This window comes from Anopheles gambiae, chromosome X (assembly GCF_943734735.2).
Source record: "Anopheles gambiae chromosome X, idAnoGambNW_F1_1, whole genome shotgun sequence".
Classification (NCBI taxonomy): Eukaryota; Metazoa; Arthropoda; class Insecta; order Diptera; family Culicidae; genus Anopheles; species Anopheles gambiae.
Window position 1 is genome coordinate 6348358 of NC_064600.1, and position 26594 is coordinate 6374951.

The 26594-nt window shown below is 44.3% G+C and overlaps 2 protein-coding genes and 1 long non-coding RNA gene across 17 annotated transcripts in view; 1 reads left to right on the forward strand and 2 right to left on the reverse strand.

Annotated features, from left to right (window-relative positions):
• LOC1271906 (RYamide receptor) overlaps positions 1 to 6836 on the reverse strand; it is a 111195-nt gene extending 104359 nt beyond the window's left edge. For 2 of the 8 annotated variants that reach the window (XM_061658665.1, XM_061658624.1), the window contains exons 1-2: positions 6644 to 6836; positions 5261 to 5753 (exon numbers count right to left, since the gene is read on the reverse strand). The gene's annotated coding sequence lies outside the window, so the exon portion shown is untranslated. Of the gene's footprint in view, positions 1 to 5260; positions 5912 to 6643 lie in introns of all 8 variants that reach the window. The other 6 variants (XM_061658680.1, XM_061658658.1, XM_061658674.1 and 3 more) reach the window with 5 other exon arrangements.
• Positions 1 to 20290, forward strand: part of LOC1271904 (E3 ubiquitin-protein ligase ZNRF1) — a 115620-nt gene extending 95330 nt beyond the window's left edge. The window contains exons 1-7 of one of the 8 annotated variants that reach the window (XM_001237299.3): positions 9194 to 9763; positions 13134 to 14006; positions 15303 to 15588; positions 17063 to 17200; positions 17644 to 17739; positions 18916 to 19021; positions 19114 to 20290. In XM_001237299.3, the coding sequence (XP_001237300.2) occupies positions 15489 to 15588; positions 17063 to 17200; positions 17644 to 17739; positions 18916 to 19021; positions 19114 to 19171 (498 nt within the window). In that variant the 5' untranslated portion in view covers positions 9194 to 9763; positions 13134 to 14006; positions 15303 to 15488 and the 3' untranslated portion in view covers positions 19172 to 20290. Of the gene's footprint in view, positions 1 to 9193; positions 9764 to 12036; positions 13018 to 13133; positions 14007 to 15302; positions 15589 to 17062; positions 17201 to 17643; positions 17740 to 18915; positions 19022 to 19113 lie in introns of those variants that run through there. The other 7 variants (XM_061658867.1, XM_061658884.1, XM_061658852.1 and 4 more) reach the window with 7 other exon arrangements.
• A 2239-nt stretch (positions 20291 to 22529) lies between these two features.
• LOC133393543 (uncharacterized) lies at positions 22530 to 23476 on the reverse strand. Its single transcript, XR_009766245.1, has 2 exons — positions 22872 to 23476; positions 22530 to 22796 (listed from the first exon to the last, which is right to left on the reverse strand). It is a non-coding gene; the product is annotated as an uncharacterized LOC133393543 (long non-coding RNA).
• Positions 23477 to 26594: the final 3118 nt, after the last annotated feature.

Consider the following 26594-nt stretch of genomic DNA (forward strand, 5'->3'; position numbering starts at 1 on the left):
TTTTTTTGCTCCTTCCGTTACGGCCCACTGAGCGGTATGGGTGCAAAAAACAAAAAAACAAAAAAGCATGCTGCGGCATTAAAAAAAAACACACACACAAACAACAAACTTAGCCTCTTCGTGTGTACTTTGCGTACGTAAAGTCGGTTGGCGGCGGTCAACCACGTAGCAACAAACAAAAAAGGAAAAACGAGAATTTTTCTCTTAAATGTTTTTTTTTTTTCAACAAAAATATATTTCTTCCACTGTGCGACGCCTTAGGAATGTTTTTAGAATGTGCGGTTGCGGGCGAAGTTTACATTTAGCAACAAGTTTAGTTGCGGCAGCAACCGCTTAGGAGATTCCAGGTTTTTTTTTGCTATTCCTTCCCTGGTCCCGGGAGAGAATTTGGAGATAATGTGATTTTCTTTTTATTTTTGGTTTACATTTTAATTATGTAAAATATTTAAGAGTTTGTTTATAATGTTGGGTGCATTTGTCAATCAGTTATTACAATACAATGAACTGTTTCGCATATTAGTTAGTGCTCTTGGGTTTTTCTTTTCATTACATGCCTATTTTTGACACTTTTAAAATCTTGATTTATTTTTATAGCAGGAGAACCTGGGACAAAATGGTTAGGTGGGACGAAACGTTCACCTGCATTACAGGGTTTTCCAGGAGTTCTCATAACTTTATTGACTGCTTCTTACGTGAAATGAACTTAATGTAATAGGAATTCGGCTCTGTAGCACCCTTGCTGGACAAATCTAATAGGAATTTCCTAATAGGTCTAAAAAGGGTGGCATAGTGTCCAATTCCCATCATATGATGTTCACTTCCAATAAGAAAGAGACAAGGAAGTGTCCCACAACTATGAGAACCCCTGGAAAACCTTGCATTGGCAAATAAACATGTTTATAATGACTTCTTATGAATGCAAAACATCAAATACAATCTTTAAAACCTGCCATGAACATTTCATAACTTAAGATTTCAACATGTTTGCTCAAAATGATGATGTCATTTTCACCGTCTCGAAAATAAGCTTTCTTAAGAATTTAACATATAATTCGAGCAAAACAATAGAATGTGCATCCAGGCGAAAAAAACCTATTTAAAGTTAAAGTTTGTAAAATGTTTCACTTCTGGCAAAATGGTCGGTATGTTTTGACAGGAGCAACATGATGAGGCTATGGTATAAGCTAAGATGACTATAATATACTAGCTTTATGTAAATAAAACTGTGCTGTATGAATACAATATCGACAAGACAAAATACTGACAACATGTTAATTATTGAAGAAGTTTAAGCATTTTACTAAATTATTCAACAAAACGCCTTAATGCCAAACTTAAATCTCTACTCTCACAATTCTACCAAGATGCAAAAGCTAGGAAGAAGAATAAGAAGAAGCAAAAGCTTAAACCAAATCCTAAAGTCCAATGTTGGGTTGCCATTCTGTCCCTTTTGATGTGTTTTGACATTTCGTGTAAGCCCATTTTACCCCGCCCAATACATTTTCACGACTTTTGACGTTGATTTTTAAAATTCGTTTTAAAGTTATACTTCGGGCACGAAACTTAGGGTTTCGAGTCATATAAGGGTATAGTTCAATCACTTATGGGGAATGTTGCAAATCGGTAGGGGAATGTTGCATGCAAGCTGTGGAAGTTTGCAATCATATAGGGGAGTGCTGCAATCGATTAGGGGAATTTTGCAAGCGTACTGTGGAGCTGTCATCGGACTGTGGGTGCCGCTGTAAATACCACAAAATTCGTTTCGTCAATCTTACTAACTTATCATGTTTAATTATGGCTCAAATTAATCTTTTCTTTTTTTTGTGCCAATAATTCAATTTCGATGCAATCATGTATTTACCAACATATGTGTCACTGACATGTTTGAGGCTGTGACATGTATTCAAATTACACGTTAGATCATGTAAACGAATTGAATGGTTCCTTTGGTATAACATAGAAATAAAGAGAAAACAATTCAACTAATATCAATAACAAAGCGTCCAGAAAGTGTTTAGCCAGTAAAGAAGCACACAACGATGTGCGTAGGCTTAAGCATCAGATCCGATTTTCTTTGAAATGTGACTAAAAAGTAGAGTGTACGTTATTGAAACGGAGACATTGTATTAAACTGGATAATTTGTTTAGTAATTGAACATCAACCGCTGCTCTATTAGTCTCGTTATGTGTTTGCGCTGTGTTCTTCTATGGAACCACTCCCTATTGCTGATTCCAGAGATACTGGTATTGTGATAGGAAGGGCAATATTATTTGCTTGAATTTTCACCAGCTAGCAACAGCTGGGAGCTAGCCTGCCTTACTGTAGCTGCCGTATGCCAAACGGATAGAAGTAGAAATCTTGCTTCATTGCGTTGAGTTTTGTGAGATGAAATTGTGCCATTACTTTCTTACCCAGTATCATTAGAATGAATGAGGATCTACTTCATTTGAGCTCAAAACAATTTTCATCCTAGGAAATGGTTTTGATTAGAAATAAGATTGTAAGAAATATGCCAATCGCACATTGATGTAATGTTTGATGCTGATGATGGTCCTTCCACTGTCTCCTTCAAAGGTTCGAAACGAAAGGACGAAACTATCTTGCGTATATTTTTAGGTATAAAATATTACTTCATTATAATCTCGAGTGGATGATTGAGTACTTTAGAGCTCTCGCAATCAGCCCGATAGGGGGAGTGCCATTACTTCCCATCATCTTACAATTAATTAGTATAAATCCTCCACAATGCGAGCGCATGTCTCGAAACTTTTTGAAGATGCTCGTTATTTTTTTTTATTTCATATTATTTTGCTCTAAAAGTTATAAAACCGAAAACTAGAAAAAAGTCGATGTATGCGGTTGTAATTTCACACTGTTACATAATACAAACAAACAAATTAGCAACAAATTAGTACATTCCACCTTACACTATACTCACACACTTCACTACCACTGTTTAACACACAGTGTTTGCTTTTTAAAATAGGCTCAGGCTTACAGCAAACCTCTCTTGGCATTACATTGAATACATTCCAATTCCCTTAAAGCACCGGGAGAACAAGGAGACATTGCAGGATGCCAAGCGTATCGGTAGCTGTACTTCTTCGACCACGACCCAAAACTAACCTGCTTATTTTTGTTGCGTAAACGTTGCAACCTCTGTAGCTGTGTTTAATTGCCTAGGAAACGCGATAGAGGCATAAAACTCTTCATATAGTAAAATAAGAGATTTGCAAAGCTTCACATTACGAAACAAAAAGTATAATGCTTGATGAGTGTCTCTCTTTTTCTTTAACCACATCTTTTTTCAGTATCAATGCGTATTTTGCCAAATATTTTATTTCACGAGGTTTATTTTAAATGTATTTCCGATTCCGATCAATTTTTTAATTATTTAGGCCAACTATTCTAAAACATTCAGTTCCATATTAAACAGAGTTTCTGCTCGTTTCAAATAAGAGCTTGCGATGAATGCTACTGTGTAGTAAATGCAACACTATCTTTACATCATAAATCTGAGTTATAATCCAATTGGCCCTCGAAAACACTCCCTGGGTATTTTCCAATCGGCTTGAAAACCCATTCAACAAAACGTTCTTCAAACGTATTTGCGTTCTTGTTTCGAAATAAGCTGCCAAGCTATCTTAGTGCAATTCCATGCCTACCAAAGAACTGAAGAGTCTCCAATAGTCTCTAATAAATATCTCCATATCCATTGATTCGCACGCACGTTTCAGTTTTAAAGAAATACCGCAAGCACCTCGTGTTCTTGTTCAACAAATGCTTTTCATTATGTTCAATGTAACATTAAATGCCGTTCGATAGGAGTGTCCTTCTCTAAGCCCTAAGTTAAGGTGTGAAAAAGTCGAGAATGTTGCCTCAATTATTGATTAAAATATTTCAATAATTTGTAGTATATTGAGGCTTGATTGGTCAAGCTTCTTCGAATTCAATGATAACGGAATCTTTTGGAACAGCAAGTACTTTCCATACTTTAGGGTAAACACCAGTCACCAATTCTTCATTAATCATTGATTAAAACTGTTCTCCAATTCTATCCATCTAATGTTGATTACTTTTAAGTTAATTTCCTCATAACTGTTTGCTTAAACGGGTTTTTTTAATCATTAAAAGTTGTCTCATTTTGAGAGATGCTTGAAGCTTTCCTTTTGATGTTGATGTTATTATTGAAAAATGTCGATGGCAAAGGTTTCAATTCAATGTAATAGTTGAGCGCAATGTTTTTTTTTTTTCTAAATAACTAAAGAATGTTTAAACTACAAGATCAATCCCAGTCGAGTGCTTCACTTGTTTCGAAGAAAGAAAGAAACAAAAATCGCTACAGCTTACCATACTCAACAAAATCTAGGAAGCTGCCCGTAAGTATTTATTTGCAAACTGTAAACTGTAAGCAATAGGTCGTTAAAATGGCAATCAAAAGCAACGCCGCACTTTCTTCCATCGAAATCAGCTCGATCACAGATTTGCTTACCTTGCGGTGGCAAGGCACGAAAGCGGAACAATTCAAACAATCCCACTCGGCAGCCGGAGCAAACAAGAAACGTTCATTAGCTGCCTTCCCAGGAAGCAACTGGCCGTAGCGCGCCGTACGTCGGCGTACCTGTTGGCCGGAACCGGAACTCCGTACAAGCGCACCCGTAGCCACAGGGCTACAGGCGGTAACGATTGAGCGGATGTAATCCGTTCCTTTTCGCCGAACACACTCCCGCACGCACCACCGGAGCGGAGCGTTGCGTGAGGATCGAACAATTGAAATGTAATTTTTATTGAACAAAGCCACATTGCACTGCTGCAGCAGTCTAATTTGTTTAAGCGCAAGCCGTGGTTTGCCGGTCCGATTTAGCAGGACCTGCAGGAAGATCACAATCGAGCCTCTGCACCGGTGTAATCGTTCCTGGTAGCAGCGCATGTAACTCCCTTTTCCAAACTCATGCCATAACACATGACATGAAAGAGATGGAGCAAAAATGAACGAGTCAGTACAATTTGTCCTCTACCTTGCAGGACCGGTGCCGAGCTGGTTCGAGAAATCAACAAAGTGTCATAAAATATTAATTAAATTTCAAACCAACACCGAGAGCACTAATTAATTCACGGAATTCTTTACCCCGATGCCTTTTATCCTACCTTCCAGCTTCGATAAGGGCAGGCTCCGGGCAAAGAAAAAAATGAAAAAAAAGGTTCTAATCTATCACAATCTCAATACTCCCCCCCCCCCGCCCCCTTCGCAAGGCTTACCTGTAAATCGGGCGCTCTTATCGGGCAAAATCCCGTCCGAAGGGAAACAATCGAACTAACGAAGCCAAACGCCGCCGGCCCAGCGAAGAAGCTCGGCTCAGTAGGGCGGGCTGCGGGGCCGAGAAGGATGGGGCTGATTGAAGCGGCTGTCGGCAGTTGCTGATGGTCGGCTCTTAAAGCTGTGCAGGAGGGGAGGGGGGCTCTTGCCGTCTCTTGCCGTATGCAAATACGGTGAAATGTTTGATTGCAGAATTGGCCTCTGTTTCTCAATCGTACACTCACTCACTCACTCACATCAACGCAACAACGACACACGGGACCCAGTGGGTCTACGAGCATGGGGCTAGAGGCGACCGGACAGGGACTGGAGGCGCTTGCCATCGCCCGGAGTGCCAAAATCCGGCGGAACCATTGGGTTCTTGTCGCCCGAGAAGAGTTGGTTGGGGTACGCGAAGTGCAGGGTGTAGTGTAGGGGAAAACCACTTTTAATTCACTGCACAGAGAGGAGAAACCGTATCACTTTAATTAGGGAGAGAGAGAGAGAGAGAGAGCGCGCGCGTCCGTCCTTCACTTTGCGTCGGCACAAAACACCAGGCGCATCCATCAGGTTGGTGGAAAATTCGATCAAGTAAGGAAATTGAGTTTGCTCAACTGATGTTTCGAATGAAGGTTGGGCACAGAGAAAAAAAAACGCTTAAAATGATTTAAACTCAAATGTAATGTTTTTTTTTTGTTTTTTTTTTCTTTAAAAACCCTTTCGCGAAGCAACGCACAAAGAAAAAGGTGGAAAACATAAAATGCGGCACAGTGAAATAAATCTTGAATGCTTAGCGTCACAAGCAGGACGCCACTCGGCTAATGGCTAACCGTTGTCCCCGCTGTCTCGGGCTGCCGATGTTCACATTGTTCGAGTGTGCCTGCCCGTTACCGCAGTGCACCGGGGGCCACTTCCGTGCGGCGTGAAATGAAGCAGCACAATCGCTACGAATGCAACAATGAAATATTCAATCACTCGCTCGGTAACCGCACATCGGATGCAGATGGTCCCGTGGTACCTGGACGGCGGTGGTTGATGGGCAGACGGCAGTGTCCCGAGCGCTCTCAATAGCTCTCCAGCGCAGCAACCCCTTGCAGCAACTGCAGCACTGTAGTAAAACCACCAAACCGAAGCCTGCGCTTATGCTTCAATCATTCATCCGCTTCTTTCGTTCGTTCTTTTGTCTAGCACGCGTGTTTGAGCCACTGCGGACCACTGGCGGGTTTGAAAAATGTTTGCACACAGCTTCAGCAGACGCGCAACCGATCAGCCAACCCGTGTTTGATCGCCCGCCCCCCCGTAAACAAAAGGCACCTTAAACAGTTTAAACAAAACCAAACCCTTACCGGGAAACAAACCACCCACACACACACACACACACACCACCGTTAAGGGTTTGAATATTTTTGCGGACGGGAGTGGGTAGAAAAGAAAAACCTCCCACAGAGAGAAAGATCACACACGGCGACAGGGCGCGAACCAGGGAGCCGATGCCGAGGATCCACATCCACACCGGTCGGAAGATGCAGAAGTACTGGCCGAAGCTGTGCTGCAATCACGCACAAAACCCGCTGGTGTGCAAGCGCCTGCTTCGCCGCTGCTTTCCCGGCCGAAGCGGGATGGAAAACACGTCGCCTGGACGGTTTTTTTTTTTTTTACAACCGACGGACTTTCGTTTATGGCAACGGTAAACGGTGCTGCCAGCCTGCTGTTCCACGATGAAAGGAGTCGGCTGTGCATGTGGGTGTGCGTGACCGGGATGGCTAGCTCGGCGGCAGACGGCAGAAAACTGACAGCATATGGATATAGCAAGGGCAGCAACCCCGTCGGAAAGTGTTTGGGGCATTCTTTTCTCCGAGGGTTTAGGGTAAAATTTGCCCAAAACCCCCTAACTGTCCCTGTTGTGCATCCGTGTGTATGTGTGTGTGACTCAGTAGCAATCAGCAGAAACAATCGAATAAAGGCGTAAAACAATTAAGCCAATCAACACATCACCGAACGTCGGGCCGTTATCGGTTCGGTGCCATAAATGCGACCGTAAATCATTCAGCAAGGGGAAAAAACGCAACACCACCAAACAGACAGACGGCCAGACTGCCCAAACAGAGAGCAAACTGTAATTGATTCATTTGCACGAACATTTAAATTAACAAGTTATGTGTAACATATCCTTCGATATGCACCATAATTCGTGCACGTTTTGTCTGCTATAAAAAAATAGCTCAATTTTATAGCAAGGATACGTGCGGTCGACGTCGGTTTTATTTTACTTCACCGATTTTGATCGACGCTCGAATCCTGCAGCAAGAATGAAACGACTTGCGCGCAAGAAGGCGCACAACCAGACGACATCCTTTCGTCCTTGCGTGGTGTGAAACGCTCGCTTACCTTTTTCGGATGCTTCCATTCCAGTGGATAGTTTTCAGTGGCGTTTTATCCCTCTTTTACCTTACTGCAGCAGCCCACTGCAAGCTTAGATTTACACACCATTCAGTTTGGTTTGAAGCCAGGGAAGCAAAGCAGCTTCATTACAAAGTGTAGGAAAGGCTTTGAGGCGTAGGACTCTTCCCTTTGGGGGAGCGTAATTTCTCAGTGGCTTTCACAGTCTGTCCAAAAGCCGTTCGAAATGCTTTTTTAAAATATTTTCGCAATTAAATGGTCAATTATGGAACCTAAATGCTAGTGCAATGAACCCAACCTTCGAAGGCAACCTATTTGATGTGGGAGGAAGATTCGGTAAAACGATTTGAAAAATGTCGCGTATGATAAAAACGATTAGGTAGTACATGCGGCAAAGCGACTTTAAAAAACAAGACGAAAGAAACTTTGAAAAAAAAAAGCTTTTTTGTTTTTCACTGAACGATGTACTAACAAGCTAACCACTAATAGAGAAACTTTGAAGCAGCAATCAATGAGAAAGCTTAAAGCCACCGTGTAGGAAAGTTGCATGAGAACAGAAACTAAATTCTGTTGAAATGAAAAAGCTTATTGAAATTTGCTCGGGTTTGAACGAGAGTCGGATAGCATCTCCGGGTCAAAGTGTTCCGAGGAATTCCATACGTGTTTGATACCATTTTCTAAATACATCTCTTTATTTTTCTTAACCATCGAAACTGCTAATTATATTATTTCTAAAATTTATTTACACATAGCTTCCTCTCGAAAAGTAAAAAGAACAAATTGTGATATAACTCGTCACGCGAACTATTAGCTAGTTGGCAACAATTCGATTCAAATTAGCCTTAAAAATCTAATCTAAGTAAATCAACGCTATGCCAGAGATATCCCGTTTTCCAGATGTTGTTTTTGCTACAGGTATGTTTTTCCCTGCTTTCGATTTTGCGCTGACGATAGCTGAAATGTTTCTCGACAAATCTTTCACGAAATATTTCAAAAAGATCAAAAATTATGATTGTATCAGGCTTTATGATGGGTAAGTACCTATACACAGTGCTATAAGAAGTAAAAAAGAGCAACGATTCTCTGAAAACTAAATAATATAAACTATGGTCTTGTTGTCATATTTTCATATGAGCTTACTTTTATCTTTGAATGACAGTAACATTTGAAACACCACTCCGGATTCAACATTTACAGTAGGTAAACTGCCAAGTAGCACAAACCATTGTTTTTTAATTAAAAAACAAATTGTTTATCTACACTCCACATTTTCAATACAAATATTCAATACAAACTTTTTAAACTATGTCTAAAAAATAAAACACCTCACATCATTTACGTGTTGTACCAACTCACGCGTGATCGACTGTAAAGCGAATTCACCACCCCATCAACCATTTGTGGTGAGGAACGTGCCATCCGGATCGTACGTAGTGATGGGCAATCTTTCGGGTTGTTTTTTTTCCTCCCCGAACATTTGCGTACACAAGTACACACACACAGAAACACATCCAGTACCTGTGTGCTCTTCGAGAACGAAGGGAAAAAGCACACACACACACAAGCGCTGACTATTGGGCTCCCGTTGGGCCGTCGAGCGTGTGCGTGCGTGCGCCAGAGTGTGTGTTTGCGTTCGAGACGGACAGACGTCTCTTGTGGGCCTCCCAGCGCGAGTGTGCGTTTCTTGTGATTTGGTAAAGATGAAAAGATAGCCGCACGGTCTGCGACGAACCGACGACGGAGCGTGTATCACAAGCCGTAATCTGTGCAGAAGCGTGAATTAGGAAGGCTGTGTGCGGTGTGTGTTTGTAAGGTTGGATGTGGGGCCTACCAGTCGGCAGCAGCAAAACGTAACAGTCTAGCGAGCGCCTGGTCCAAGCAGGCGACGGAGTGTAAAAGACGTGCACAGGCAGCACACCCACAGGGCACACTGTGTCACCGGGAGTGGTAACAGCTCCCGAGACCACGGGAACGGAACTCGAAAAAAAAAACACCCAGCCACCGTCGTCAAACAGCTTTTTGCGGTCCCCTGTGTGTACCGCCCGCAGTTGCGGATATCCGGAAAGGTAAGGGATGTGTGTCCGTATGTAGGTGTGTAGCGAGCTCTACCTATGTGGGCGTGAGAGAGGGGGGGGGGGGGAGGGTTGATTTTGGTGTGTGGTCTAGCTGAGGCGCGGGTGGTTGATTTTTCTGTGCACAAGTGCAATAAGCAGCAGAGCAAAGGGATCGGACACACACAAACACACGCAAGACCACAGTGGAACGATGGCATCCAATATGCACTCCCCCGTCGTAACTGCACCGTCATTGTGTGTGTGCTTGGTGTATGTGTGAGAATTCTGCTATGCCTGACTTCCCTTTTTTTCTTGACCACCTTCCGCGCCGCAACCTCTCTCTCTCTTTTGCTCTACTCGTCCAATTTCAACAACACTCCGAACCCTCCTTTGTTCGGCCATCCGTTTCATGTTAAACCGCCACCCTGCCTGTAATCTTCAAGCCCCACAAACGAAAACCCCTCGAATCCATCAACATCAGCCGAGGAAGACGAATTTCAAACAGCAACGCAATAGTAAGTGGTTGCGCTCGATTTTTCGCCTGCCTGGCTGGCGGCGGCGGCTGCTGGTGATGCCTCCTCGCCGTTCGATTATATTTCCTGTTCTTTCTGTGAGTTTCGCGAGCGCACTCTTTCTCTCTCTCTCTCTCTGGTCAATGTTGGTAGCATGTGCTTTTGACATTTTGTCCAGCGATCGAGCGAGTGATAGAGAGAAGCTGTTTGAGGGTTGCGAGTGGGAAAGGGGAAGGGGTGAAGAAGAATCGCTTCTTAAATACGAAGCTTTCATCGCAGTGACACAGAGAACAGGCGAGAAGCGCAGATTTGAAAGTAGGCATCCCTACTTCCCAACCAAGACCTCCTCCCAGGTTCCCCGGATCTATTGCGCCTTCACAAAAGCCTCTGCCACACATACACGAACACCCCAAAAACCTTCCAGAAGTGTCACTCGGGGTGGGCGCTGTTGTACCTTTGTGTGCGTTCGGGAGGGCAGGAGAACTGCCCGTCCAGTTCCAGGTATCGAAAACCATACAGCACAGGAAACCATGGAAGTCTTGCGAAATGCACTAGTAAAAAACCTCAAGCACACACATTGGCACGCTTTGGTTTCCCCAAACCCCCCCCCCCCCCCCCAATCTCCCCTACTCCTTACTCAAAATTTCAATTTAACGCGATTTTCCAGTGCAAACGCACCCGCCAGACGTCGCCGTGTGATAGTGGTGTGCTTGTGTGTGCAGCTCTACCAGCGAGGCAGCACTAGTGGAAGCAGTGCCAATGCAGGATCAGTCACCCATCCCCCTCCCCTTTTGTCGCCCGATCTTTCGGGACTGTCCGTTGTGTGCTTTTGTCTTCTGAAGGCAATGCCTACTCTGTTGATTGTGTGAATTCGCATCATACGCCACTTTTTGTGTGCTGTGTATGCGTGTGTTTTGTGATTGCAGAGGTTATTCCTTTTGAGCTAGAAAGAAAGTTTCCTCGATAGTATAGTGGTCAGTAAGCCTGCCCAGCGGCGACCGAAGTTAGCGGCGCACTGAGAACAGATAGCAGCGACACACTAGATCAGATACACAAAATTTCCCTACCCATACACGGCGATCGGTTCGTTTTTTATCCGAGTTGCGTCAGGTAAATGCCCCCGTTCCCTGTCACTCGGACACGGCTTTATCTTTCGTCTCGGGACCCGGTCCCCACACGCATACAAAGCGAAGCGTCATCTAAATCGCAAACCGCGGCACACATCATTGCTTTCCAATTCCGATCCAATTCTTTCTCTATCTGTGTTTGTGTGTGTTTAACGTTGGTGTTGTCGTAGGTGGTGGTGCGCACACTGTGTCCCAGAGATCGAACTATATTTAATTGCTTCCGCAACCGTAAGTCATCGACGGACTGGGGTTGATGGAGGGCAAATGGTGGTGCTGTGGGGGAAGCAGGGCCAACCAAATCTGTCTCTTGCTGCTCTCCCTTCCCAAGCACTCCGGTGGCGGAGATTGCGGCGCTGTTAAGTGGTTACCCTTATAATCACGCGTTATCAAAAGCAAACAAAAACAACAACATCGCACACACACATACAAACACGCGCGCTTGTGCCTCTTCCACTTCGCTGACTTTGCCGCCCCTCTGTCCAAGGATGGCCCATTTCAGTGTAGATCATTGCTCGCGGAAGTACAAAGCACGCACGCACACACACACAGCGAGAACGACGCATATCTCTTGTTTGGTGACGCAGAACGCTTCTTCTGTGCTGGTGTGTGTGTGTGTGATCGATCAGCAGTAAAACCTCTTTATGCGTAATGAGGCACAAAAACCGTGCTTCTCTTATCAGTGCCCTTTCTTAGGCTCATTTTCTAATCACACACACACACACCCACGACCACGAGCGAGCGACACGTTTGTGTGTTGGCAAGAATGAGGTTGTTTTCATTTCGTACTAGTGTTTGATAACTACGTCTTAGCCTTTTTTTTAAATTGTTTGTTTGTTGAACCACATTAGCCAACACACACACAGAAAGATCCGCTTTCAGTGCAAAGGTGTTCGATTTCGGGCTTGAACCGTGCCGCGGACGAAACCGGATTCCGAGGATTTCCCCCTCCTAGCAGTATGTTGTGGTGGCGGAGGCTTTTTCGACCTGTGTTCTGTTCGCAGTTGCGACACAACGATCCGCGCGCACATCAGCTGTCAGTAGGTGGCCCCCTGTCAGAAACGCTGCTGCTGCTGGTGCTAAGTTCTGTGCGCACACAGGAAAAAGGAATCGTTCGATCCCCGCTTCAGTGGTAGTAGCAACGAGGGGGTGTACAAAAGGTCCAGAAGGGAGACGGGCAGGATTCGCGCAATCGGATTAAGTTGTATACGCTTGTCTCCGTTGCTCGCCCGCTCGCATTTCCGCACTCACAAGCACGCATACAACTATTGTCTTATTAATAGCCATCGTGTGTGTATGTGTGTGTGTGCGTCTGTGTTTGATAGCGTATCGGAGAAGAGGCAAGACCGATTGTTTTGGGTTTTCGTGTTTCGTCGCATCGGTCGCTTGTACGCGCAACTGTGGCGCGTGCCTCTGTGTGTGTGTGTGTCTATTGTGCGAACTTGACATTTCAACGGCACGGTGAGCGCATGAACGAGTGAGCGAGCCCTCCCCGAGTGAGTGAGCATCGTAGGTGGCATCGCGAAGCTGACGGAGCAATTTTTGTGCGTGTGTGTTGAAATTCTTAATTATTGTCCACTCTATTAGCTTTGCAATAGAAAACAAATAGAAAGCCTGTGCCATACAGCCTGTAAAAGAATGAACCTACAACTGTCTTTAATAACATTCCTTAACGTGTGTGTGTGTTTTTTTTTCTATTTTGCTTCTCTTTCTCTCTCTCTCTCTCTCTCTTCTTTCGTTGTACAGCCCAGCTGTGTTCATCGAGCCGTCGTGCGTGAATTTGCGTGAGAGTGACCAGTGAGACGGGCGACGTTTCGTTCTACCGTTGTTTGTTGTTGTTGTTGTTGGCGAAACAAAAGACGGTGCCGAGTTTCGTTGCCTCGCAACAACACCCATCCCCGATCCCCACGGGCCCATCCAATCACGACAGTCAAACAGCGGACCCGCCAGCACTCAATCTCACCGAGGCACAATATTAGTACTTGATCTGACCTGATCAGTCTTGTTCGTCGTGTGTTTGTGTGTGTGTGTGTTGGTGATATTGTGATTCGAGGGCGAACAGCGAAAGTGTCCGTGAGTCAGAGCGGGCGGGCCAAAAGGAAGGAGAACACAATGGTTGATCGCTTTTAGAAAGAAAAAAACAACCCCGCACTCTGCCGTTGTGTGCGTCTCTGTGCTGTGATTTGCTGTGCGTGGAACGACGATCGAAAAGCCCAGTGTCCCCCAGTGAGTGTGTGTGTGTAAAACTAATAAAACCCATCAGCAAAGGAATTTTGCTTGTGCAAGAGCCAGATAGACAAAGCTTGTGTGTGTGTGTGTGTGAGTGAAGGTAAAAAAAATCATTTGGCGAAGCAGCAGCGAAGTTCCGAGAAGCGAGCTCCCGGCACCGCAAAACAATCGTTTTGACAGCGCGTGAACGTGAGCAGAGGCAGCTAGTAGTGAGCGCGCGCCGCCCGCCTCGTGAGCGAACGGAAAACGTCAGGCGTCATTCTCACCGTCGTCGTCGTCGTCGTCGCAGCGAGCAGCACAGGCACAGGCACAGGGTCGTGTTAAAATCTGTGTCCCCGTGCGTGTGTGTTGTGTGTGCGTGTCCCTGTGCGTGTGATTGTTATACTACGGGTGAGCACACAGAAAATCTTGTGCAATAATCTAGCCAACCTTTTTCGCTTTCCTAGGCTATTCTCACAGGGGTGTGTTTGTGTGTGTGTGTGTGTGTTTGTCACTTTTGTCCTGCTAGAGGTTAGCGTTTCGCGGATGGAAAGAAAAGGCTAGGGCGACGGTGGGGGGCGGGGGGGGGTCTTGTTGTCCTCCCGAAGGGCAGCACCGGATCGCCCCCGCCTAGCCTCTTCCAAAGCCTAGACTGCGCGTCTGTGTGTGTGCGTGTGAATGCCTGTCCGATCAACCTCTCCGTCCTGTCATCCACATCAACAACAGAAGAAAAAAAAAGCGCACACACACACAAAAAGCAGCAATTCTCTTCGTGTTCAACTCTCAGTTGCTGTAGCAGAAGGAAGAAGGAGAACGAATAAAAAAAAATAAAAGAAAAAAGCAGCGGAAGCCAATTACACCACCAATCGGTGGTGTGTGAGAGTGTGTGTGTGTCCCGTGTGTCTGTTTTATCTAATAAGCGCCAGGAACGCGCGTCTCACTGTGTGCAAACGGTGCTGTAGGTGTGCGTGCGCGTGTTTGGTTTGTCAATCTGCAAAAAAAAACGAAGAAAAAACACACACACACGAACCACCACACCAACCCCCCGGGGGCGACAGCACCAGCAGCGCTTTGTCCCATCGCGAGCAGAGGGAGCCCGATCCCGACCAGGCTGTAGAGATATACCTCGGCGACTGTGTGCAACAAACACACAACAACAGCACAACAAGGAAAAGAACACGAAAGAAGCCAAAGGGTTGTTGGCTATCGCTCAAACGCGCCTCCCGCGACGACGACCACCCCGTTTCCCGGGGCCCCAGATATTGCAAATAGTGCACGGTGCATCTTGCACGTGTGTTTGTGCCCTCCCCCCCCCCCCCCCTTTCTCAGTGCATGCTCCCATTTCCGGGTATGATCGGCTTCCCGCCGGCGCTTTCCTACGATATATACCGTCTTTGTTGTCTAGCACTTTTCCCCGATGGGCCTTTCGGGGATCCGGGCGGGGTGCGCGACGACATTTACACAACGGATTGTCGCCGTCCGCTCACCACCAGCAATCAAATCGTCCATCAAACACGCACACACACAGACAAACGCGGCACTGTGGCATTGGAAGGGGAACCGCGTCGAGCAGAGCGGGCACACTTCCAGCCCATCCAGAGAAATTGTTTCTTTCATTCACAAACATTTCCACCAACCCACCAACTGCTCGATCCAACGCAACGCTAATGTCTTTTCCCCCCCCCCCTCCACATTCTTTCTTTGTAGGAGCACAGAGCGTGATTGACCATCAAATAAGAGCAGAAGAGAAAACCCGGCAGCGCGCGCGCCGCCGCCAACAGGGGCGGACCGTTTCATCACACGCGACTCCATCACCCACCCACCCACAGAACAGGCGCGTCCAGTTGCGGCGCGGTTACGCGAGCGAACGGTCGTTTGAATGAACCGGCGGCAATGGGAATAAAGGCGAGCACCGCGAATGGAGGACAGCAGAGTCCCCGGGCACGCACCTTCTCGACCAGCAGCAGCAGCGATGTGGTGTCCGGCACCGCAGGTACGCCCGGCCCCAATCCCGCGCGGCATCCCCGTTTGGCATTCACCCCTCCACCCCCCCAAAAAAAAAAAAAAAAAACAAAAGGAAAAAACTCCTATCTACTGTTTCGGTTATTGTTGCCGGGGGGTTTGTTTTGTTTTTTTTTTTTTTTTTTTTTTTTTTGTTAAACCATCATCTCTATAGCCGCCTACCTCAAATGTTTTGCCTTTTAAATGATTTTTAATTTTTTGATAGAATTCCGACGTTGTCTGGAAACGTTACAAATGCCAGGATAAGCCTTGTTTCCATTCAGTTAAAAAAATATAATTTTACATTGTTTTACAATATTTTTTAACAACATTTCAATTCGTATCCCCTACTTCTATAACGACCCACCCGAGTTGGTAATACATTTTGTAATAGAAGTTTATCTTTTCGCGACTGAAAAGCGATTCTGTTCGGTTTTAGCAGTGGTATAGATGTAACTAATTTAGGAAAGAGTTGTTTTATATTTATATTATTCGTACAATTTCAAACTTTATTAATCATCTTAGACTATACCTGGCAACACAGATACGCATTTTCGCACAGAATATAACATTTTATCGATAGAAGTTAATATAATTAAGGAAAAGGATAACGTATAACACATAATTTAAAAAAAACAAATCTTAGGTTCTATGCAAAACACAGATCCACTCAAAAAAAATAAGTCTATGCAGGTTTTCGAATCATGTAATACAATAGGCCAACCGGTTAGGGAAATGTTGCAAATCGAGTAAGGGAATATTCCAAGCTCCTAGATAAACTACTTCATTTAATGAGCAACTTCAGCGGCCCCAAAAGAACAGCCATTGAAACGTTCTTACGTCATCAGAATGTCGCCTTAGCCGTTAACAGATCCGGTTCGAAGGACCAAATTGTGTAGCGCTCAATTTAAAGCACTATTTAGGCGGGTTTCGGAGTAGCGCGCATATTTTTTTTAAATTGATAATTCTACGGCATCACGGTTGCTAGCAGAACCGAAGCGAAATGCTTTTCCGTTGTGGAAGTTGGCACACACAAAAATGTGCGACATGTTACAGAGGTAATGGAAGAAAAGCCAAACAGCCCAAGAAGTACGTTTTTCATTCCGGGGGGGGGGGATGATGAGCAAATTGTACGACCCGCCCCGGGATAGGTGGTCACACAAGTAAGGGTTTTGGTTATGGAGAAGATGGGCAGCGCCACTTGTTCCTTGTTTGGTTCTGTTTTTAGCATAAATTGTCCGTTGTACGGTGTTGGATCGCTTGTTATTCTCCTGTGCAATTATCGCTTGTGGGATGTGTTTGTTTTTTAGCTTCTTTCATCCTTCATCACCAACCCCTCGCACGCAAGCACCGTTTTTCTGTTCTGCACCTTTCATTTTCTGCACCTCACACAATCGAAACCCCAAAAAAGAAACCAAAGCAAAACAAAACACACACAATCCGTATTGTTTCCATTTTCTCTGTAGGCGCACCGTACGAAATATCGTCCGCTAATCCCGATCCCGATAGTAGCTCGGCGGAAGAAAATGCCGCGGCTAGTGCTCCGCTTGCTTTGGGAAGAGTGTACGCAACATCACTACCTACTCATATCTGGTCAATCAATGGTGAGTTTCGGCCCCCCTCCCCCCCCCCTTCCACCCTTCCATTGTCCTTCCTCCCACGTCATTCACTTGCTAGACAAACGGTTTTCAAGAAAGGAAGAGCCCCGCTTGCGTCTCCCACAATCGCCCTTCACAGAGCAGTTCGCGCTCATCCCATCTCGTTATAGTAGCCTGCCCTTTTGCGGGACGGCAGAAGTGGCTGGGAGGGGACAAGAGGGGATGCATCGATGGGCGAAAGGGCGGATCGTGTGTGGATCCTGTGTAACGCTTTTTCCCCTTCTCGCTGCTTGCTTTGTGGCCTGGTCCGTCCGCTGGGGGAGCGACCAAGAGATGGCAAACTTTATCCGACCAAAGGGATGGGAACAGGCACTGCAGAGCGATAGCGAAATGATGGCTTGGATTAATCTAAACTGTTTTTTTTTTCCTTTTTCTCCACCCCACTGCAGGTATAAAATGTCCAGTATGTAGCAAATTTGTGACGCCTGACGACATCGAGTGTCATTTAGTAATGTGCCTAACGAAGCCTCGCCTATCATATAATGGTATGAGTGTGTTTGTAGTAGCGATGGGGTAAATTATGTTCTCGTCGGAATCGATTCCGGATAGTAGGTCCGGAATCAGTTTCCGGAATCGGCATTGGCTCCGAAATCGGGTTCGACATCCTCATAAGAATGGACGTTTGGCTCCAATGACGCGTATTGGATAGCCGCCAAGAATCAAAATTTGCTTGTAAACGATCCATTCTCATGCAGATTGCCGGGCTGATTTCGCTTCTGAAACTTCGTATTTCAATTCAAAAAAATGATTCTCATTCCAGAGCTAATTCCAATTCTGGAGTCAATTCTGATTCCGTTACCGCAGCAGATTGCGATTCCCGGATCGATTCCGATTCCGGAGCCGATTCTTATTCCGGAATCAGAATCGATTCCAGCATCGGAATCGGAATCAATTTCAGCATTAGAATTGAATCCAGTATCGCAATCGGAATCAATTCCAGTATCAAAATCGGAATCGGAATCGATTCCAGCAGCGGAATCGATTCCAGCATTGGAATCGGAATTGATTCCAGTATCGAAATCGGAATCGATTCCAGTTTCGGAATCGGAATCGGAGTTGATTCCAGTATCGGAATCGGAATCGATTCCAGCATCGGATTTGGAATCGATTCCAGTTTCGGAATCTGAAACGATTCCACCATCGGAATTGGAATCAATTCCAGTACCCAAATCGGAATCGTTTTGCAGTATCGGAATTGGAATCGATTCCAGCATCGGAATCGGAATCGATTCCAGCATCGGAATCGGAATCGATTCCAGCATCGGAATCGGAATCGATTCCAGTTTCGGAATCAGAATCGATTCCAGTTTCGGAATCGGAATCAATTCCAGCATCGAAATCGGAATCGTTTCCAGTATCGGAATCGGAATCGATTCCAGCATCGGAATCGGAATCAATTCCAGCATCGGAATCGTTTTCCAGTATCGGAATTGGAATCAATTCCAGTATCGGAATGGGAATCGATTCCAACATCGGAATCGGAATCGATTTCAGCATCGGAATCGAAGTCGATTTCAATATCGGAATCGGAATCAATTCCAGCATCGGAATCGGAATCAATTCCAGCATCGGAATCGGCTCCGAACTTGATTCCGAACACGGAATCGGAACCGCGCAGGTCCTCCTGTTTTGTTTCCTAACCTTTCCTTTTCCTTTTCCAGAGGACTGTTTAACCGACGCAAAGGGCGAGTGTGTCATTTGCTTAGAGGATCTATCTCCTGGTGATATCATTGCTAGACTTCCGTGCTTATGCATCTACCATAAAGTGTAAGCTGACCATGCACATGCACAAACAGCAGTTGCCGATTCCGTTTAACTCACACCTTTCCTTTTGTTTCTGCTCTCGCCCGCCCGAACAGATGCATCGACAAATGGTTTGAAGTGAATCGTAGCTGCCCGGAACATCCGGGCGATTAGTGGAATTCCAATTTGTAACGAAAAAACAAACACAGCAACATCAGCCGCAGCAGCAGCAGCAGCAGCAGTAGTAATGAATTTGCAAGAAATGAAACTTTAAACTGCAAGAAGCCGTACTACACCCCACGCCCCCTTCCCGGCCGGCCACCGAACATCTTTTTTTTATTTTTAGGGGGAGGGGGAGACACAGAGAGAGAGAGAGAGAGAAAGAGATCGTGTGAAAGAGGAGATGAGCTCGATTGTATGTGCGGTGTGGTGTGCATGTGCGCCTGAAAGGACATTAAATGGAACGGCGCGAAACAGGAATCACGGAATTAGTAGGACGGTACGACGCTTCCCGGCAGCAGCAGCAACACGAGCGAGCATGGTGACGGAGGGTGACGCAGCATGCCGACGGTGGAATGGTGCGGCAACTACCAGCACGTAAAACACTGCGGGACGTTCAATGCTGTTGATGGTGTTTTTTGTTGTTGTTGTTGTTAATGTTTGTTATCGAAACCCGTTTGTTATTTGCGCAGAGCGTCAGCAAGGTAGGGACAAGAGAAGAACGTCCCGTCCGAGACGGGATGGGCAGGAGGCAGGGTTTCTTTTTTCCGTTCCGACTGTTCCCAGTTACAATTTTTATCGCCTCGGCCATTGCTTTGACTATTTTCCATATTGATTACGCAACAACAAAAAATACACACAATTACACCTTACCGTTTCTTACGTAGACCCGATCGGTTTAGCTTACTTTACTTTTGCACACCGAGCACGCTCGCAGCGCAACTAAACCCCATTTGCTCAACGCCCAACGGACGAAATAGCGGTGCAAAATTGGACATTTAAATCCGCTTTTTTGGTTTTGTTTTGGGATTTTTTTTAAATTACTATTTTATTTTCTCTTTCCCCTTAATACGCGCGTCAAATTCAGCACGAAAAAATAAGGACGCACTTTACATTGGATTACTTCTTTTTGTCCTCGTAATTTACCACCTCATCGGTTTAGGGCGACGCTGACAAAATCGTTTCTAAAGCGCTTGGAGGTCGGCGGCGGTGGTGCAGTACCCCCCAGTAACCAAGATCTCTTCTTGTTCTGTGCAAGGCAAAATAAAAAAAACTAAACGAAATGAAGAAAAACACACACACACACAGGTGTAAAACATTCGTAAATAGAGGTGGAAACATTCTTTTTGGCGTTGGTGCCCCTCTCGGGCTCCAGAGCACGCTCTTTAGCCGGGCCCAAGGTAGAAAAGCGAAAATAGGTGGCGCCCGCAAAAAGAAAACGATTAAAAAAAAAACAAAAAAACAAAACAAAACAAATGCAGCAAAAATGCAACACCCAACTAGCTAGTGACATATGTCAAAAAAAAATGGAAGAGAAAGGCAGAGAAACAATTAAAACCCATTAAAATATAGCTCTTGTACATAAAGGCTCTAATTAGTGTACAGCAGGACGGATGATTGGATGGACCGGACACAGACACACACACACATACACACACAGGCAGCGGTGTGAGGAAGAAGCTGAGTGCCCAGAGTGTGTGCAAGGGGTATCGTTTGCCTGGTCAGCCGAGAAGCAAACAAAAAAGAAAGAAAAAAAAGGCGGCAGCAAGCAATTTTTGGTACACAGTCAGAGGTAGTACGCGCAAAATTGGAGCAAACGTGCCTGAAAGCAGCGAACTGGGCAGAATTTACCCCCCCGCACACACACACACTTATACACCAGGATCATTTAAAAAAAACAAAAAAAATCTACTGAAAGCGGAGCTTACCAACAAGCAGAATGCAAACAAAAAAAACAAAATCAGACAAAAAATTAGGAAAAATTAACAGAAAGAGAGAGTGAGAGAGAGAGAGAGAGAGAGAATGAAAAACAAGAACTATGGGCTTTCAAATGCTAGTGGAAAAATTGCTGCGTGTGGCAGGGAATTTGCTGCTGTGAGGGAGAGGGGGTTGCTTGACTGCCTGCTAGCGCTGCCAACTGTTCGCTGCTGGTTAGAACTGTGCGCTCGGGGTAAGGGGTCGGTATTGTAGTGAATGGAATTATTGTTTTTTTTTTTAGAGTGTGTAGAAGAGAGAGACAGAGAGAGAGAGAGAGCAGAGAGATAAGGAGAGAAATGGAAGCTCCCAGAGGGGGGGGGAGGGGCATGTATATAGTAGGCACAATAGTCAGAGGCAAAAGAGAGAGAGAGAGAGAGAGAGAGAGAGAGAGAGAGATCGAGAGAGAGAGAGAGTCAAGGTGCTAAACATAACCGAAATCCAGGCGAAAAAAAAGGAAGAAAAAAAAACATTTGAGTAGTGCATTGCGGATAGGAGGGAATGGGGAGCAGGAAGGTAGTGTGCGGCGAGCCATGAAATAAGGGACGCATCTATAGAGCAATATTAATTAGCAGGGAGAACGAAGTGGAGCGAGGCCGGCAACAGAACTGTTTAACCCTTCCCCTCCCTCCTCCCCCCCCCCCCTAACATGTGGGAGCGGCCGCTAAGTGTGATACGATAGTTGGTTTATTGGTAAGTTGGGCGGGCGGCAGCAAGAGTTCACGAAGCCTTTTTGTGCAAAACGAAACGAAAAGCAGACGCAAAACCCATTTTCTCTAAAAGAGAAAGAGAGAGAGAGAGATAGGGGAATTGAAGGCAGAGAGAATGAATTAGTAAAATAGCTGGCATAAATGGCAATCCAAGGGAGGGCGGGGCGGCGGAATGATAACATTATCTCTCACACACGTGTTAGTGGTATCGACCTTATAGCTTTAGACAGAGAGAGAGAGAGAGAGAGAGCGCCGAAGAGAAGAAGCACGTTAAAGGAAAATTAAACGATACCTAGAAATAGGGCCCACCATAGGAGAGGGAACCACACCACAACGCCCCAGAAAAGAAGTTACAGCAACAAAAAAAAAACAAAGCAAAAAACAAAGAAAAAGGGAAAAGAAAAGCAGTGGGGGATTTGGTGGAGGGAGGAGGTCGTGCGTTGTGTGTCATACCTTTTTGTGTTGTGTCCCGCGGATGTCGCGGAGTAGTCAAAACGTGTTGTTTTACAAAAGAAAACAAAACAAAAAAACGATCCCGATCACACATTGCAGCCAGAGCGAGAGAAAAAAAAGAGAGAGAGAATTGTTGGCGTGAAGAGTAAAAAAAATAAAAACTAAACAAACACACCCATACGTAAAAGCGAAGGCATTCGACATATGTACACTCTTAAAAAATTTTGCCGAATCTCGGTTAATTTTTGCCGAGATCTGCACAACTGAGATCTCGGCACAATTTCGGTTAAATTTCTGTTGCCGACATCTCGGTTAATGACATTTTGTTTTGACGTTTACGTTTAACCGAGATTTTCGGTTAGAGCAAATCGAGATTTCGGCTAAATATAAAAACATTTTATCTTTATTTTAGTGGTTTTATTTGCGTATCAAGTGGGTTTATTTAGGTAACATAAATAAACAATATTATTTACTGGGAGAAAGAGTCATAGCAGTCTGAGCCTATGATGATGGCAGAAAGTCACCCTATTCTTATGAGATTTCTGGTGTGAAGCGTAGGGACAGGCATTGGTTCATCCGCCGGATGGGGCACAGCGTTTGGATATGGTATATGTACAGGAAAATGAGCCGGACAAGGAGCGGGCACTGGTACAGGCACGGTTCTGTAAAGCGGGCAGAGTGAAACAAGTCTGAGTGAACCCTGTTTAGATTTTACGTGGTCGAGTGTTGATACGTACTTACTCGTGTAGGTGACCGGAAATGAATCCTGGAAGTCTGAACGGAATGGCTAAGGTTGAACCAATCGGATTAGCTTCTACATATGATCCTTCAATAGGGACTGCTCCGAGCGACGCTCTGAAGAGCACCGATTGCGTGCGCTGATGGAGTTTCCTAACCCCAACCCCGTTCCATACCCGTGCTCGATCGCATGCTACTGATACTCGGTTTTTTTTTCACGCTGAGAGACTCATTTTCACTTATATTTTTACACTTTTACTTTTACATCACAACATCACTCCGAAAGGTTTTCGTTTCATTAGCACGAGATTAACAGAATGACGAATGACAGATAAAATACCGAGCCTCGGCTAATCCAAACAGTAAAGCTGAAATCTCGGTTATTTTGACGGACGAGCTCGGTGACAGCTGTGTTAACGTATGTTCTCGGCAAGTTGGGTTGCCGAGTTTCGGTTGAAATATTTATTTAACTGATATTTCAGTTTTAAATGGTACTGATTTTCGGCTACTGGGATTTTTCAACTGACATATCAGCAAGAATCGAAAGAGCCGACAAATTTCGGCAGTATTTTTAACCGAGGTCGTGAAATATTTTTAAGTGTGTAGAACAAAACACAAACATATTAACATACATTTTAAGGCTTTATTATTGATCGGGAGAGAGAGCGACAGAGAGAGAGAGAGAGAGAGAGAGAGAGAGAGAAAAGAGAGAAAAGAGAGAAAAGAGAGAAAATAGAGAAAAGAGAGAAAAGAGAGAAAGACACACATAGAGGGACACAACAGCCGTAGAAGTTAACTGATCGGAGAAAACCCAGAAGATAGAAATTAGTAACAAAAAAGCGAAAAGGACGAGAGAAACACACAGCAACAAAATTGATAAGAAAAATTGAGCTAAGATTTAATTGCAGGGGGAGAAAACACATACATACAAAACACACATACACACTGTGAGAAGCGTTACTTGATTGTGATTAATTGTGCAAATGTTTGGTTTTTATTATTTTTTTTTAAACTGTATTTTGCTACTCTTCTTATTTTTTAATGTTTTGTTTTTACTCTTAAACGCATGAACAACCAAACAACCAAACAAATTAACAAAATACTTGCAGCGGTAAGAACTTTTACCTTATCGGCGTTACTTGTTTCGGTTTTCATTTCGTTTTTAGCGTGTACTCTTTCTCTTTGATTTGTTTGTTCATGGTTTTTGCGTGACAAAACAAAACAAAAAAATCGTGAGAGAGAAAAGGAAAAAAAACACACAGTGTGATTAATCAATTTGTGTAGGAAAAAACAAAACGGAAACGCGCTGGAAGGTTGTTTTACATTCTTGTTCGTTGGGGGATTTTGTGCTGCGCTGTGTGACGGAAAGTGTGTGTGTGTGTGAGAGCGAAAGAGAGAGAGAGAGAGAGAGAGAGAGAGAGAGAGAGAGAGGACGGAAAAGCGGGTTTTTGGCGCGTCGAGAACATTGGAATGAAACCCAGCGGGGGCTACAGAGAACGGGGGATGGGATTTAAGCCGAATATAATATAGAATTAAACGAAGAAGAAAAAGAAGAAGAAGAAGAAAAAGAAGAAGAAGAAGACGGTCGGTAAACGCGGGACGTGCGCGTATTGTGTGGGTGCGTTGAACGGACGCACGACGAGATCTGCTGTAAATAAAAAAACAAACTTTACACTTTGAACTGGAAAAAATGTATTTTTCTGTTTGTTTGTTTGCTTGCTTTTTCCTTCAACCTTCAGATCACAGGACAAAGAAAATGGTGTGAGAATGCTTTGCTCTGGGAGGGCAATAATTTCTAGTTTTTTTTTTTTTTTTTTTTTTTTTTGTACAAAACCATGAAAAACAACAACTTGCAAAGCGTGATACCGGGGCAACACACGTGCTTCGACGTGGAACACACAGATACACATACGCATTAGAGTTAGCCAACAAATCAATAGAGCAACGAAACAGCAACGGGCCGGGAACAGCAGCAAGGAAACCCCACCCGCCGCGCACACAGGTTGGTGCTTGGCGCAGCAAGGACGGCGCTGAACACCGCACTGCACGGCACACGCGGACATTGTGACGAAGCAGAAAGGTACGTAGGAAAGGTAGCAAATAGTAAGCAAAGCTGCAATAGTAAGCCTAGTTAAATATAACATGGATGATGCTAGTAGGGGAGAAGAAGAAAGAAAACCAACGCAAAACAAGTGAAAGAAAGGTAGAAAGCGGAAAACGGAAAACGAAAAACAAAAAGGGAAAACATAAAGTAAATAAACTCGTTTAGCTATTTACATATATACCGGATTTAGCGATTTAGGATTTATAAATGTGAAGAAGAAGAAGAAAGAGAGAGAGAGAGAGAAAAAGAAAAAGAGAAACAGAGAGAGAGATAGAGAATGGGAGAGCAAAAACTAGTAATGAAAATCATTAAAAAGTAAAAATGATGCCACGTTCTAAAACGGAGGCGGACAATTAGTTTGAGGAAGGGTCGAACTAAAAAATAAAACAGCAGTACTGAAAATAATTAAAATATAACAAAGCAAAACAAACCCTTTCTCTCCCCCCCCCCCCCCCTTCTCTCTATTTCGCTCGCCCGCGAAAAACGCCCCCCGTAGCAGTGAAAAATCGTTGGGGGAGAGGGACCGAACGAAAAAAGGGACGACGTGTGGACGAGGAGAAATCAAAAACTGTGATTACTATTGAGACAATTTAAAAAAAAATTAGCAGAAGAAGAAGAAGAAGAAGAAGAAGAAGAAGAAGCTGATGGTGCATACGAAGGTAGGAAAGGGAAGCAAAAGAAGAAGAAGAAGAAGAAGAAGAAAAAGATACAGAAATAATGCAAACGAACAAATGAAGCAACCACAAATACAAGGGAAAATTAACACAACGCGAAACGTTTGGTGTTTTTTGTTTGTTTGTTTGTTTGTACGTGTTGCTCCCTTTTTAGTCGATTCCTTTGTGTTCTTTGTTATTTCTTTCATGTTTCACCTTTTCTTTGTCATTGCTTGTAAAGTTTAACTGTTCCGTGCTAAAAAAAAACAAAAGCAACCAATCACTATAAGACAAACTGGTACTTTCGTTTCGTTACTGGTAAATTGTGCGTTTGATTTTGTAGAAGTATCACCCAACCAGTAATCAGTGCAAGAGCAAAACAACACCTCTAAAAAAAAAGGGAAAAAAGAAATAAAAAATAAGTAAAAACGTGAATAGGAAAATCGAAACATATAAAACCAGCTAGTGAAACAAAAAGGAGAAGAAAAACTTTCAACCGCAAAGCGATACAGGAAAAGGGATGAAAAGAAGAAGAAGAAGAAGAAGAAGGAACAAACAAAAAACACAACAATAATAATAAAAAAACAAAAGAAAAAAACACACACGCGCAAACTGAATACATTCCTACACATTATCATAAGAAGCAAGCAGAGGGAAATGGTGCGGGAAAGTAGAAAAGGAAACACAGAGAGGTACCACGAACGAAAACAAAAACGCTGGAAAGAAATAACAAAACCAAAATAAAAACAAACAAAAAAAAAACAAAGAAAAACACAACAAAGTTAGTGTGACACATGGGACTTTGTACAGTGTGTGCGTGTGTGTGTGTGTGGTTTTGTGCATAGACAAATGGAAAACGAACTAGAAAAGTGGAAAACTTTGACACACACACACACACACACACACACGGCTCACAATCAACATCAATTATCCATGTATGTACATGTATGTAAAACGTATAACAA